The sequence below is a fragment of the Myxocyprinus asiaticus genome, chromosome 17, assembly GCF_019703515.2.
Source record: "Myxocyprinus asiaticus isolate MX2 ecotype Aquarium Trade chromosome 17, UBuf_Myxa_2, whole genome shotgun sequence".
Taxonomy (NCBI): domain Eukaryota; kingdom Metazoa; phylum Chordata; class Actinopteri; order Cypriniformes; family Catostomidae; genus Myxocyprinus; species Myxocyprinus asiaticus.
The window spans coordinates 1864860-1881993 of NC_059360.1; the positions used below are offsets into that span (position 1 = coordinate 1864860).

The 17134-nt window shown below is 36.2% G+C and overlaps 1 protein-coding gene across 1 annotated transcript in view; it reads right to left on the reverse strand.

The window, feature by feature from the left end:
- LOC127455384 (transforming growth factor beta-3 proprotein-like) overlaps positions 1 to 17134 on the reverse strand; it is a 47050-nt gene that overhangs the window by 22898 nt on the left and 7018 nt on the right. Inside the window, exon 2 of the mRNA XM_051723239.1 lies at positions 2985 to 3148. Coding sequence (XP_051579199.1) covers positions 2985 to 3148 — 164 coding nt within the window. The remainder of the gene's footprint in view (positions 1 to 2984; positions 3149 to 17134) is intronic.

Consider the following 17134-nt stretch of genomic DNA (forward strand, 5'->3'; position numbering starts at 1 on the left):
TCACACGACCTTGGTGTTTTTCAAAAAATAGTAGGTAATTTGGCCGGTCTGAGGAAAAGCAGCTCCATACGCAGCAGGGTGCGATGCACTGTGTGTTGTGATACATTCCTCCCGTAACCATCATTAAACTTTTCTGTGACTTGTGCCACAGTACACCTTCTGTCAGTTCAGATCAGAAGGGATAGCCTTTGTTGCCCTCGTGCATCAATGAGCGTTGGGCGCCCAACACCCTGTCGCGGACCACTGTCAGTAGGTACTTACCACTGCTGACCGGGAGCACCCCACAAGTCTTGCCGTTTCAGAGATGCTCTGACCCAGTCATCTGGCCATAACAATTTGGCCCTTGTCAAAGTCGTTCAGATCTTTACTCCTGCCCATTTCACCTGCATTCAACACGTTGAATATGAGAACTGATTGTTCACTTTATATCTAATCTACCCAGACCTTGACATGTGGCCTTGTTAGGAGATGATCAATGTTATTCGTTTCACCTGTGAGTGGTCATAATGTCGTGGCTCATCAGTGTATATCAGATAGCTGCGTTATTTATTTATCTCTCTGTATTGGTCCACAATGGATATTTATCAGTCGATATTGTATATTTAATAGTGGACTCTTGATTTAACTTTTTAAAAGCAGTCTTGATGAGCACTGTCCTTTTAAAATAGTGTGTCGGAGTGATTTGCTGTGCACATGTAACGATAGCAAAGCTGTGTGCATTAATTTCTTGAAGTAAAACAACATTTATTAATGTTATCCTAAAATGTATAGTAAACTTTTTAGTTTTTTGCTGCCAATTATACTTTATTTATATTGGGAGCTCAAGCTCTAAATTTCAAATAGTTTCCTACATCATGCATTTTAGTTTAGTACATGTACAATGTTTAAATTGTTAATTACTTTCTACTGTATGTTTATCTCTGGGCCACAAATGTTCATAGATGTAGCATTATAATTGTTATTTTGTCTTAGTACTGCTTGTTTATCTAACTCTGTTGCAGACCACACACACACACACACACACACACACACACACACACACTTGTAAAATGCTCAAGTAATCATTAAAATCCTTTCACAGTAAAATCGTTTCACAGACTATCTAACCAGCATTGCAGAGGTCCTTCTTTTATTAAAATGAGGATGTCATTTTCTCATTCAAACAGTGTTTTGTTCTGTAGCAGATTTTAAAGTAATAATTATCTGTCATACTGTAAGTTATATTGTTATGATGCCTTAATTCAATTTTAATTTTCTTTTTTGACAAATCAGTAAACATTTATGATATTGCAGTCATAACATAATATAGTAATGTAAGGTGAAATAACCTTGACGCTCTGATGAGCCCACGAGAAAAACAAAAAAAATATGATCAAAATATTAATAACTACAGTCTTGACCAACACAATATAGGTATCATTTGAAATCTTAGAAGCTCTACTTTACAATACATGTAGACATTATGACCAAAACTAAACAAGTGCTTTAAAATTTTAATTTTCATAATTTTGCACTGTACATATTATTGTAATCAGTAAAAATATCTAACTCATCAAATAGCCATGTGTCATATGTTGTTGGAAAGCTCTTAAAGAGTAGAATACAACCAGCATATTTGTTTTACTCACAAAAATATAGTGTAATAGCTGAGTATATGTCTTTTAAAATTATGTTTCATGTGAACAGGTCTTGCTCATATGCCTCATTTTCACTTATAACTTCAAGAAAAATAAACAGAACATAAAATATCATATATCACTATTTAGAGGAGGCGATTATCTTTCAAACGAGCCCACACACAAGGTAATCAGAAGCAGAGATCATTAGATAATTGACACAAAGCACAATGTGCACACAGTATCTTGCAGTCTGGTTGAAAACACATTAGCTTTCCTGGATCAGATGACGTCATCAGGAATGATGTAGTGACCTGGAACGCTAAACCAATCGGACTGGGTTCAGATCGGTGCAAAAAGTCATCCATATTTGGGCAGAGAGACATTTGATTGCTGACTGTTACATATGGCCACTAGGAGATGGCGCCAAGTACATGACACAGACTCAATGATGACTCAAATGACACAGAATGAAACTCATTCTGTGAAATCTCATTACTAAAATCATGTCTGCATGCTATGAAAACCTTCAGTCACTGTTGTGTTTGCATGTGTAATTAGTTCTTATGTACAATTATTATGTTTATTTGTTTGGAGAGACACAGAATTTTACTCTGTTACAGTTGACATTATTGGGAACAAAACAAAAGCAGTTTTTCGGAACAACCTTATTTACACACAGAGATATATATCAAATCAAAACAATTAGGAAAAAAAGTACATTAAAAAGTAAAAACATTTTTCAGCAGTTTCTTAGGCTGAGAGTCTCAGAATTGATCATAATTTATATCAGTGGTTCCCTACCCTGTTCCTGGAGCCCCCTAACACACCCCCCCCCCAACACTGCACATTTTGTATTCAGGTCATGGAGTCTCTACTAATGAGCTAATGAGTTGAATCAGGTGTGTTTGATCAGGGAGTTAACCAAATGTGTAGTGTTGGGGGACCTTCAGGAACAGGGTAGGGAACCACTGCTCTGTATGATTAAAAATTGTGAAAAGTTTTCTTTACAATGACACCAAACACTTGACCCTACCTTTAATTTTGGGTATGCCACTGAAACAGGAACTCTTTAAAAACACCTTCAGAGCTTAAAGGGTTAAAGAGAAAATCAAACTGTTGGAATATTTTTTTTAATATTCACTATAGAAATGTCCATGACCATTTCCATGTTATTAATTTATGTGGCTTTTCAAGGTCTGAAAATAGGCCCTAAAATGTTAAACTTCTTTGATATTTCCAGGTTTTGTATGACCATGTCCACCAAGTCATAACTGTGAGTTGACGTGAGCGCACAAATTCCAACATCCTCTAAAATGTATAATGAAACATTTAATGTTTTAAAGCAAAAGAACACTCTGTACACACCTGATAGAGCTCGATGCGCTGCTCGTTTCTCTTGGCGCTGGAGTTTGGCACCCGCAGGGCACGGAATTCTGCCCGGAACAGGTTGGTGGCATTCTTTTCCATGCTGGAGACATTGAAGCGGAACACTTTAGATGTTATTCCCTTGGGACAGTAGGGAAGGTCATCTGCAAACCAAGAGGTCAAAGGTCAGTTCATTGAAGCTCTATTTTAAAGTGAGTTCTTGAACCAAAAACTTTCTTGTTAGATCTGATTTAAGCCTAAGTATTAAATCAGAATTATTTATCAATTGATCACATGTTTACGTTTCATGGCGCAAGAGTTACCAAGTCAAATGTTGATGGAGTGAAGTGCGGAAATCCAGTGGAAAACCAGTGAAATTCCCAAACAAGTGCAATGTCACTCAAATATCTCAGCAAATCAAAAAATATGTATTTGCATATAAAGGGCCCCCCAAAACTGTTTGGACACTTAAGTCACACATATAATCTGAATGTAATTTTGCATTAAAATATGAAAAGCAGGTGACAATTATTTTAAAGAAGGAGAGCACAAGCACACTGTTTAAGCAAAACATTTGACTTAAAGAAATTTGTTAGGTGTAAAATGTTACAAGGGATAATGTACAGTCAGCTGGTCATTATAGTAAAATAAACCCAGACAGGGTGATCAACTCGACGCTGACTGTACATTATCACACTTATTACACAGCTACATAACAAATAAATTTATACATACAAATAAAATAAAATATTGATTTGAGTTAAAATTATTTAACTAGTTTACTGGACCCATTTTAAATGAGGTGTCTTTAACTACTATGCACTTAAGTATTTGATACAAATTGCATTGTACTTACAGTTGTGCTCAAAAGTTTGCATACCCTGGCAAAAATTGTGAAATTTTGGCATTGATTTTGAAAATATGACTGATGGTCTTTTATTTAAGGATAGTGATACTAGGATAGACACTAATTGCAATTTAAAAAGCCACAGGTGTGGGAAATTAAACTTTAATTGCCATTTAAACCTGTGTGTGTCACCTTGTGTGTCTGTAACAAGGCCAAACATTCAAGGGTGTGTAAACTTTTGATCAGGGCCATTTGGGTGATTTCTGTTATCATTATGATTTAAAAAGGAGCCAAACAACTATGTGATAATAAATGGCTTCATATGATCACTATTCTTAAATAAAAGAGTTTTTTTGCATGATCAGTCATATTTTCAAAATCAATGCCAAAATTTCACAATTTCTGCCAGGGTATGCAAACTTCTGAGCACAACTGTACATTTAAAGTACTTGCATGTAACTAAATCTGTAGTTACACTGTTAACCTTGACCCTTAACCCTAACTCTACCCCAACATACAGTTACAAAATAAGGACATTTTATTGTATGCATTTTTATGTTAGTATATCGTGGTTTAAGACACTTAATATAAAGTGGGACCACTTGTAGAGACTGCACAGTGACATAAGAGACCATCAATATTCAGAAATATGACACTTGCTTTGATATTTAATCATATAATGCAGTTATATTCAGTCAATGTCAAAATACTATTCCATGTCACATATCATTCTATTTGAGTATTCTTTTATTTAATACTTTCATTAGAAAGATAAAACAGCAACTGTGAGGCTTTTCTTTTGCTCTGTCCTGTAGAATGTGTGCATACTGACGACAGACCATAATCCATTAGCAATCCACCACATTCCTGACTGGCTGGATGGAGAGTCAAATTTGGAATATTTATGTAATATTAACAGATGATGCCAGCTGGGCTCCTGCAGTGCACATCACGCCAGACGCGCTGTGCATGCCGCCTGCAAAAACCACACACTTATGCAACATTCAGCTGGCGTTTCTCTTTTACACTTTTCACTTTTTTGTGTTGTGAAAATCAATTTAGTACAAAAGTGTGCGACTTATGCATCAAATGGTGAGCTTGTAATTTTTTGATATTAAAATAATTTCTCATATCTCAGTTTCATGTTCAAATTCATCTATAAGTTAGCCATTGGTAGTCAACCCCCTGAAGAGTGTAAAAACTGTGTGGTGCTGAAATGTTCTCCCAAACAGATGAGGTTTTTAAGATTAATGCTCTATGGAGTTTTAATTTGTTTTAAAACCTACCTCACTACCGTAAACCCAAAACCTAACCGATAGTGTCAATTTGATCACACTCGAACAAGCTTGTAAATGTAGATAGTTATGTAATGCAAACATTAAAATGAGTCATGCACTATAATAAAAGCTTTTAGATAGCTTTGTGTGAGGAACAGGGTGAAAAGAACGTGTTTATAAACTGATAATCTGCCGTTTTATTCGTGATTTGTGTGAAAGTGAATAAAAGTAATTGTTGTTGTAGTGCCTCTAGTGTTCATTTCATCAGAAAACTGCCAAGATACATACAACGAGCCACATAAAAATAATTTTCTGCATTAATTGGTCATAAAATGTGATCTCATCTTCATTAGTCACATGTATAGACAAACACAATGTGCTTAATCTAACAACACACAATTATAATCTTTCATGTCTTTATTGAACACATCCCATTAAACATTCACAGAATGTGGCTAATGATGTCAACAAAAGCTATTAGAGTCAGGAGTTGGCAAATCTGGCATTTAGGAAAAAAAGTACATTAAAAAGTAAAAACATTTTTCAGCAGTTTCTTAGGCTGAGAGTCTCAGAATTGATCATAATTTATATCAGTGGTTCCCTACCCTGTTCCTGGAGCCCCCTAACACCCCCCCCCCCAACACTGCACATTTTGTATTCAGGTCATGGAGTCTCTACTAATGAGCTAATGAGTTGAATCAGGTGTGTTTGATCAGGGAGTTAACCAAATGTGTAGTGTTGGGGGACCTTCAGGAACAGGGTAGGGAACCACTGCTCTGTATGATTAAAAATTGTGAAAAGTTTTCTTTACAATGACACCAAACACTTGACCCTACCTTTAATTTTGGGTATGCCACTGAAACAGGAACTCTTTAATTAATGAAATTAATGAAACGAGATTGGAGGTGTGGGTTAGAGCTACTTTGACTTATAAAAAGCACTCAAACATTTTGAGTTTGCTATTCACAAGAAGCATCTGCTGACATGGACCATGCCTCACAAAAAAGAGATCTCAGAAGAGATCAAGAATTGTTGCTTTGCATAAAGCTGGAAAGGGTTACAAATTTATCTCAAAGAGCTTATTTATTCATCTGTCCACAGTTAGACAAACTGTCTATAAATGGAGATGGTTTAGTACAGTGACTACTCTCACTAGAAGTGGCCATCCTGGCAAGATGACTCAAAGGGCACACTGCAGAATGCTCAATGAGGTAAAAGAAGAACCCTAGAGAGACAGATAAAGACTTGAAGGAATCACTGGAACTGGTTAACATCTATGTTCATGAGTCTACAGAAAACATTAAACAGGCATGTGTTGGGGGCCTGGGTAGCTCAGTGGTAAAATACGCTGGCTACCACCCCTGGAGTTCGCTAGTTCGAATCCCAGGGCGTGCTGAGTGACTCCAGCCAGGTCTCCTAAGCAACCAAATTGGCCCGGTTGCTAGGGAGGGTAGAGTCACATGGGGTAACCTCCTCGTGGTCGCTATAATGTGGTTTGTTCTCGGTGGGGCACATGGTGAATTGAGCGCGGATGCCGCGGTGGATGGCGTGAAGCCTCCACACGCGCTATGTCTCCGTAGCAACGCGCTCAACAAGCCACGTGATAAGATGCGCGGGTTGACTGTCTCAGACACGGAGGCAACTGGGTTTCGTCCTCCGCCACCCGGACTGAGGCAAAATCACTATGCGACCACCAGGACTTAGAGCGCATTGGGAATTGGGCATTCCAAATTGGGAGAAAAAGGGGAAAAATCCCCAAAAAAACAAAAAAAAAAACAGGCATGTGTTCATGACAGGACACCACGAAGGAAGCCGCTGCTTTCCAACAAAAACATTGCTGCACACCTGAAGTTTGCCAAAGACCACCTTGACACTCCGCAATGCTGCTGGGAAAAATATTTGTGGACTGATGAAAGTTAGGTTGAATTGTTTGGGAAGAACTTGCAGCACTACGTATATCACGCATATTGACACTACCGCATATCAACATGTAAACATCATGCCAACGGTGAAGAACCGTGGCTAAGCATCATGATTTGGGGATGCTTTGCTTCTTCTGGGCCTGGACCACTTGCCATCATCATGGGAAAATGAATTCCCAAGTTTATCAAGATATCCTACAGGATAATGTCAGGGTGGCTGTGTGCCAGCTGAAGCTCAGTAGAAGTTGGGTGATGCAGCAGGACAATGACCCTAAACATCGAAGTAAATCCACTACAGAATGACTTCAAAAAAAGAAAATCCACCTTTTGGAGTGTCCCAGTCAGAGCCCAGATCTTAACCCAATAGAGATGCTGTGGATTGACCTCAAGAGAGCCGTTCACACCAGACATCCTAAGAATATGTCTGAGCTGAAGCAGTTCTGTAAGGAAGAATGCTCCAAAATTCCTTCTGAACGTTGTGCAGGTCTAATCCGCAGAACACTTGGTTGAGGTTATTGATGCCAAAGGAGGATCGACCAGTTATTAAATCCAAGGGTTCACTTACTTTTTCCACAGTACTGTGAATGTTTAATGGGATGTGTTCAATAAAGACATTAAATATTATATTTGTGTGTTGTTAGATTTAGCACATTGTGTTTGTTTATACTTGTGATTCTGATGAAGATGAGATCACATTTTATGACCAATTAATGTAGAAAACCAGCTAATTCCAAAGGGTACTTTTTCTTGCCACTGTAGGTATAGTAATGTGATTCTATGAGACCAGGTTGATTAAAAAATAATTGCATTTAATTATGCAATTGGTACAGAAAATAAACACTTTTTATTTTTGGACATTTGTGGTTAAGAAGAATGCCTTCAAAGATTGCTTAACAACTAACCATCAAAAAAACTGAGCTCTCATTAGAGAACAATCTTTTTAACAATGTCCACCATGTAATCTGAGTTTGTATTGATAATTTCATAATTAATTTCAGTGAGCTCATTCCTGTCTAAGACATTAAGACATGATAGATGCACTTCTGATGCAAAGGCTGTTCAAAAGTTAGGAAGCAGCACTATGCTCCCTTCTAAGATAACTCGTTTTGACCAAACTCTAAGGGAGGATCACATGTATCCGTAATTTCATACTGAAAAGTATCTAATTGAAAATTGAATATTTTACCTAATATTTGTTTGTGCTGTGTATATTTATGCTTATTAGAATTTCACGTTGTTAGCTTAGCAACATGCTAACACCAAACCAGAGAATGTTCGGCCCGAGACAGAGCACTAGAGAAATTGGAACACCCAATATGGCGGATGTAGAAAAGGAAGTCTCTTGTGCTCTTTACCTATGTAGAGCATTCCAAATCAGTCACTTATGAGGTTCCATTTCATTTTGGATGCTGACTTAAAAGGTAGCTGCCTATGTAAACACTAGAAGGCAAGGCAGATCAGTAGGTTTTGGAACGGAGCCAAACGTGAATTTAGAGTTTGAGTTTTTCTGACTCTCAGTCACTCTCTCATTCTGTTCTCCTCCTGTGAGGTGGAAAGCCCCACTCTTGGAGATTTGAAATTCTAATCAACTCTTTGGTTTCCTTCTGGATGATGTCATTTTTCCTACTGCAATGTTTTGAGGTGGATTTCACATTATGGCTGATTTTTGCCAGGACTCTTTTGTGTAGTTCATTTGTTCCATGAATGTTTAATAGTGGGATAACTGGTATAATTGAAGTCAAACACAAAGATTAGTCTCGAGTTATCAGACACGGGTCAAATGGCAACAACGTGACATCACTCCTATTGTAAGTACAGCCAAAAAACATCCAGGTTTTTTAAACTGGCCAGAAAGACACAAACTCTCATTCAGAGTGCAATCACTGTTAGCAATACTCATTATTTTTACTAGTACTTTAGAAGCTTGTCAAATTGGACAGAAGTCAACATGGACAGGTTGCGAGACGTGAACTCATCCTCAAAAACCATCACCAGAACTACACAAGTTAAAAAGAAAAACAATCCAAACTACATTAAATACAGATTCACTAACAGTGAGGAGAATAATGGTTTGTGTTGACCACAATGTGTTTTGTGTGCTCAATTATCAGCTTAATACATAAAACCATAAAATTGTATTAATTAAAATTAAATAATGTAAATACATTTTGATTTTAAGGACATTTTTGTTTACTTTTGTTTATTTTTGGTACTGTGTTTAGTCAGCACTTGATCCTGAAGCAATACCAGTTGAGAAACACTGACCTAGCACAGGGGTTTTCTAACATTTTCATGCCAAGGACCCCCAAATATGATGACCCTTTAGCAAGTTGCGCTAAACGCAATGCATAATTTAAATGAATTCAAACTGATTGATTTCAGGTCAGGAGACTCTGTGCTGTCAGAAAAGAGTTAAACTTCCGACGCACCATCATGTGAAAAAACAAGCCGTCGATCACAGCAGAGAAACACCAACAAAACGAAATCTTGTAAGAAACCTAATTGAGTTTTTACATCAAAACCTGATTGAGTCAAAAGATTAGAGTCTCTAGTTTCATCCGATATGCCATTTGAAAAATTTTAGTGATTTATTGTGAAACGCCACACTGATAAACAATGTACACTTATGAGTACTTTAGTGCATTTTTCTTTAGAAATCCTATATTTACTGTGCATTATCACATTGAGATTTTATTTTATTTTTATTTATTTTTTTAGTTTAGAGATACTCACAGGGGTTACACTTTTAACATGGACACTAAAGAGACAATATAACGGCGTCTCAGTGCGTCCCAGTAGATACTAAGACCTCCTCGCCCCCGTCCCGGCTTCCTGTGCCTGCCACGTCCTTCCTCACAGATCTGTCTCCTGCCAGGTGACATTACCCAGAGTTCCTAAGTATTCATCCTGCAATCAGAGTGCTGGTGATGTCACTGGAATGATTTAAACACAGGAAAGGGAGGAGAGGAGCGCAGATGGGCAGGTGCGGGGCAGCTGTGCTCCATATTTAAGCCACAAAACGGGAATAAGGGCACAAGAAGTTTCTGATTTACTAGAGTACAGCAGAAAGATGTTACAGGATTATCCTTCATTAGACTGCCGTTTAGGTAAAGACGAATACTGCAGAGTAACTGAAAGGAATAATTCAGCAAAAAATGAAAATTCTGTCATTTTTTACTCATCCTCATGTCGTCCCAAACCCACATGACTTTCTTCCATGGAACACAAAAGAAGAAAATGTAAAAGATGTTTGAGGCACTGTTTTCCATACAATGAAAGGATACAGTGACCAATGGCATCCAAAAAGGAACAAAAAGCACCATTAAAGTGTCATAAAAGTAGTCAATATGACTATATTCCTGAAGTCATACTATATGATTGTATAATGCTCTTTTAGTGCCACATTAAAACAAAAAAATGGACAATTTCGAGAATAATATCATAATATACAGTAGGTCTTTTAAGAGAATATAGTCATAAAATAGTAACATTATGAATATATTTTTACTTCTTTTTTTTCTGCAATTTTATCTGTTTTCTTGAAATATTACCACATTAATCTCATAATGCTATGGCAGTAGGAATAAAGTAGCATCATGAGATTATAGCAGTAATATTTTGAGAATAAAGTAATTCAATATTACAAAACTAAATGCCATATTGCTACGACTTATTTCTCATAGTGGATTTTATTCTCGTAATTTTGATTTTATTCTCAGAATATTACTATAATCTCATTATGTTCTGACTTTTCATAATTTTGACTACATTTTCAAAATAATACTACTTTAATCTCATAATGTTGTGACTGTGAATAAAGTAGCATCATGAGATGTAAATAGTAATATTTTAAGAATAAATGAGAAATTACAAGAATAAAGTCGTAACATTACTAAATTAAATGTCATAATACTATGACATTATTCTTGTTATTTTGATTTTATTCATTCATAATTTATTTTCATTTTTGAAACTTTTAATTTATTCTCAAAGCAGGACTACTTTAATCTCGTAATCAGGCTTGAAGAGTAACAGAATACTTGTAACGGCGTTACATGATCAGGATACAAAAAATGTGTAACTGTAATCTGTTACAGTTACATAAAAACTCAACGTATTCAGATTACAGTTACATTTGGGAATAACTGGGATTACTAGCAGGATTACAATTTTTTATTTATAACAAACAAAACAAAAAAGATCCTCCTGACATAAAATGATAATGACCGCTGCTTGCTTTAGTACAGAATACAGATATGATCAGATCTTTTCTGGTTCTCTCTCGTGACTCATGTGAATCTGCCGCCATTTACTGTCGCGTGTGTAAATAACATCTGTCTCACATCAACACTGTGCTCTCGAGACAAACATGGTCAAACCATTAAAAGTGCTGTTTCATCACAATGGCCACTGGAGAAATATGATTATTTTTGTGGAAATTCCGACATTCTTGTGTCTACAAAGGGAAACAACATTACAGTTCAGGCTGCCAGATCAGAGGCTACCTTCCAGTTGTGAAGATGCAGTGATTTTCCAAGGACCCGACATATAATTTAAAGAAGCATTTAAAGTTAAGACCCACATGAAAATCACGTTAGCAAGGATAGCTAAAATTAGTCATAAGTGTTCCCTAATTTCGCCGTCCGACTGTCTGTCGATCATTTTCGCAGGAGCAGGAATAGAAATGGAAAAACGACCAATCCCCCCAGCGAACGGCCAGTATTCCGGTACACCAGACGCCTACTCACGAAACTTTGTGACTTCTCATTTCCATCTTAACTTCAGTTAAATCTCTAAAATTGTTCTCTGAAATGCGTTCATGTTGTAATGACAACATTGATTTTGATGCTTATTATAAATGTATTGTTAAGAAATGTTCAAAAGTATGGGTGAGGGACAGGGTTGCTGCAGAGTTTCTCAGATCAAATTTAAGACTTTTTAAGACCTTTTGTAAGACCTGAACAAATGAAATTAATACTGTATCCCCATACCAAAACAATCCAACACAATCTCAAAATAAATCATGTATCACAGACTCTTACTTAAACAGGCAGGGGCACACATTCAGCATGGCCTTAACATTGTTTATAAGTAATACAGGATAGGAGATATGCAAGTTTAAAATACTCGAGACATGTTATATATATATATCATCAAAATTGGTTTATGTTTCATTATATAAATAGATACAAATTAGAGGTCGACTGATATTGAATTGTGCTCAGTGCTTGAAGTGGGCGGGTACTCACCGGTACGCAGTACCTGCAATTCTCTAACTCAGTCAACATGGTACTGGCAGTTTTTCTTGCATACCACCACTTCTCAGAGTCTCCCTGTACGATGTAATGTTTTTATTTACTGTAAGTCAGTGATTTGATGAGGTCTGCCAATCACTTTCATCTGACCTTCCAAATGATTTAGATAAAATCACGGTAAATATCCGAGCGCTCTCTGCACAAAACTCAGTGGTGAGTTTAACCACACTCAACACTCATGTGCAACAACAGCAGCGGCGGTCATCAAGCGTTCTGTGGACCAGTTCCAGTTAGCTTTATATTCTCTGTTCTTTTCTGTAGTGCTCATAAAAAGATTATGTGAAGTGTCACTGAACTTGCCTATGCATATATCCTGACAGTGTTTAGTTCTACATACAGATGTGTGTCAGCATTCACAATCCTGAACATCATCATATCAGGTTGTTCACTGTTTCTAATGATTATCTGCATAAGTATCTGGCTCTTGTGTGCAATATCACAATATGTGCAGGACAAGAAAAGGTTAATTTTCCCCTCTCTGAAGTAGAGGATTCAAATTTAAAAGGAAGAACAGACATGATGCTCTTTTTTCAGTTTTACATTTATTATGTGTAAAAAGGCAGTTCTACATTAGATTGCCATTGTTCTCTTATGTGGGTTGATATTATCAAAGATACAGACTTTAGCAGAACTAAATGCTTAATCAAAACCTGTTTGTTAGTTGAGGGTGTGAGGTAATGTTTGTTCTTTAGCCAAGAAGAAATTCCTTCTTAAGAAGGAATTTATTGCCAGGCCTTAAAAATATTACATAAATACCTCTTTTAATGAAATGAAATACTATTTTAATGCAAATAAATGCATATTATTAACAGGGTTGTTTTCCATGTTAAAAGGTTAGTTACAACGGAAGTGCTAGCTAAGATAAATACAGAAAAAAGTTTGGCCCAGTTGAGTTTTCATCTGTATAATCTGAACCTGCAAGAAAGTAGTTGAAGAGCTCTGCCGTAAAACCTCAAGTTTATATATTTATTTTTAAATAAACATATGTTGTGAACAAAAACAGTCTCACAGTATCATTTACAAAAAAAAAAGTTTACTACTAATAAGGAGAGTAGCTGCACTTATTTTCTTCCACTTCAAGCACTGACTGTGCTGATTTGATGTGTTGAAAGAAAGCCAGTTAGTCTGCCAGTGTTTTTTATTTTTAATTAGTAGCCTATATTAAATGTTCTTAGTCTTTTCTTCCTGTGATGGGGAGGGCCAGACAGAGGCTACAAGAGTCCAAATGTAACCCTTGTGTGACCTTCAGGACATTTTTGTCTTTTTCATTTTTGGCTGTGTTAATGTCAACGGCATACATTTTGCCAAAGGTGTGTATTTTTTGGGTAATTTTGATATTTCAACCTCAGTTCCTATAATACATCTATAATACACCGTGTACACAAAATAGTCACACTCAGGACCTTCAGGACATTAAAACTGCAATATTTGATCCCAGTGCCATTGAAGCATAAAATCATGAATCCTATGATATTATGCTTTCATTCCGGAGTCCTGGCTTCAAAATTTACATTTTTAATATTTTCCACCAGATGGCGCCGTTTAGCCTATGGAGTAAGTACATGCTTTTCTCCTATTTTCTATTTGCTGTGTTATAGAGTACTACAGACTAATTGAATAAATGATGCAGCTAAAATTGTGTGTGTGTGTGTGTGTTGATATGGATGTCAGAGTGTGTTTTGTATGTGTGTATTTAGAAATGTGTGTGTGTGTGTGTGTGTTTGTGTAAAAAACAACAGTGGCATTATGTAAACAAACTGGCATTTAAAGGGTTAAAATCCTGAAAATTAATGAATATTTGCGAGTTATGATCAGGACTGATGTTGGTTAAAAAACATTGAACTCACTGAAAGTGGAAAATAATATTAATATATAATATTATTATGGCAGTTTTTTGACAGACATTTTTGTCCTCGAAGGACCTCTGAGAAACTTTTTTAAATTGATGCACAAGGGTTAATTAAATTTCAGATGCACTATATGGGGGGTTTGATTCATAGCGTGAAACTTTTAACTTTAAAGGCACTTTAACTTAAAAAATACACCGGGGACTCTTATTTTGAATTTTTTGTGCTTCACTACTTCCAGCTGCTCATTCAAACAGATAAGGGATGTAAAACGTACAATCATACAATAATCTACAACGTATTACAATATAAACAATTAAAAGTAAACGTTGTTATATTTCATCTACATCAACAGTTGATCATTAGTGATCGCTTGTCATAAATGTCCGATATGACCTAATGATTGTGAACTGCTCTGCAACAGCTGGAAACACTCACAAGCCCCCACGTGCTAGAAGAAAATACAACAGTGCCACATTTTCACTTTGAAAGACGCAGCATATGCATTTATTTAATTAAATCATATTCTTTTGAAGTTTGATAATCACGTTAGGTTATATCACGATTCCTGTCTTTCCGCCCCCAAATTTAATAACCTCTTTAAATAAAAAATAAGACTTTTGTTGTATCATTTAAGATATTTAAGACTTTTTATGTCATTTTATGACTTTTTAAGGATCTGTGGGATCCCTGAGGGAGAAATACTGGCAAATGTAACATTTTCAAACTCATACAAAGTAGGAATAAGTAAATCAAGACACTAAAAAGGTTTAAATCTATTTCGATCTATTCTTTAAAACAAGATTTTATTTATTTATTTATTATTATTATTTATCATTAAAATCCTCATTAAACATGAACATAGAACCACCCATAAATGTTAGCTGGTGATGTTTGACTGTGGATCGTGAGCAAACGGAGGACAGGCACTGGAGGCATTAATTATAAAAATAACAACGATGATGATGAAGAGAGCATGTGATCTACCTATTGCAGTCAGAAGTTAATGAATGGTCAGTGTCAGTTAGTCTACATGATAACTGCAATACATGGCAGAATTCAACTTTGTAGAGTTTTTGAATCTGAGGTGTGTCTTGTCAGATTTTGTTTAATGTTAACCAAGACATAATTCAATGCATCTGTTCTAACTGTATTTGCTTGATGAGATAAACCATTTTCTGTAACAGATAGAGGACTCACCTGATTTGTTTAAAAATGCTGAGTTGTTCCACATTTTAACATATTCTGTTTTCCTAATAAGGAGGCGCTGTCCCAGTTTTTCATGTTTTTTTCGTATATATAATAATAGCTACATTACTCAAACACGGTTTGTTTGCATTCAGAAGGCATGATTAAAAGTCTTCGAGAACACATTGCTTTTCTCTTGACTTTATTCACTTATGCAAACTTGAGGCAATCAAGAAGTAACAAAGTAATTTGATAACATTATTTTCTTATTGAGGTAATGGGACACTGATTACATTTTTACTAAGTAATCAGTGTTTGTAATGGATTACATTTATAAAGTAACCCTCCCAACCCTACTCATAATGATACAACTAGATTTTAATCTCGTAATGCTGACTTTATTCTCATGATATTACTGCTTTATTCTTGAAACATTGACTATTTTCGTAAAAGGCCTATAATAAGATTATTGTCAAAACATTATAAATGTATTCCCGTAATCGTTCTACTTTATTCTCGAAATCATAGATTGTGTTCTATTTTAATGTGCCACTAACTTGCCGTTGTAGGTTTGTGAGTGGAACAGACTCAAATTTAAGTCGTTATTAACAAATATTTTGTCCACCCCGCCGTAGCTTGCAAATCTCATTCGCGCATCTGTATATTCAAACTGGTTTGTTGCCTTCAAGGAGACATAAGTGAATCGATGGCATTTTGTGACATTTATGTCAAACCTGGTGCAACGTGACTTGACGTGGCAAATTTGAGCATTTGTGCATGGGCAAATGAGATTTTGGAGCTGTGACGGAGCACAAGATTTTCCGCGTATACATTTCTTTCGGTTCCTCTCACAAGGTTATCGTAAGGCTTCAGAAGATTTGAAATAAAGTGTAAGTGTCATATGGACTACGTGTATGATACCTTTATAGTGCTTTATGGAAGCCCCTGGTCACTGTATGCTTTCATTATATAGAAAAGAGCGGCTTAGAGATTCATCAAAATAGCCTCTTTTCTGTTCCACGGAAGAAGGAAGTCATGTTTGGAACGACATGAAGATGAGTAAATGATTACGGAATTTTCTTTTATGAGTCAACTATTTCTTTAAATAAATTCTAACCACCAAAACCCACAGAAATAACAGTAAACTGAATGCTAATTGTCAGATTTAGAAGATAACTGAACTGAGAAGCCATAAAGTGTACTGTACCATATAAACCAAAGGAACTACCTTTAAAGCACATTGTGCTTTCATTCAGGTCCTGTGCTGACTTTTTTCTGCTTCCAAGTAATAAGTACAGTGTGAAATGAGGTCATGTGGTAAATATTTGGTGGTCAGTTCTTCAAGAGCTTCACTGCAGGCCGTTTGACTGCATGATGCCAGTGGTTATTTTGAGTCTTTGAGTAACACACAGTGAATGTGGATGCCCTCAAATAAATGACAAGATGCAAAGGACTAAACGGTTGAGACTCTGAGATGAGATAAAGCTCAAAAGCCTTGTCTACTGCTAACAACCGCTCACGTGACCATGAAATAAGAGATGAAGATGTGTGTATGTTTTGGCCAGCTAATGTGTTCTCTGTTTTGCTTGGAAATTACATCACCCTCTTACTATTACACATATCAGAAGTGTGCCGGTCTGTAGCTCTGATCTACACTTGCTCTATTCTGCCGGATACAGTCGTGATTTACAAACGCCAGATAGTGTTAACCTCTTAAAGGATATCTTTGTATTTTGCTGTGTTTAGCTTTCCCT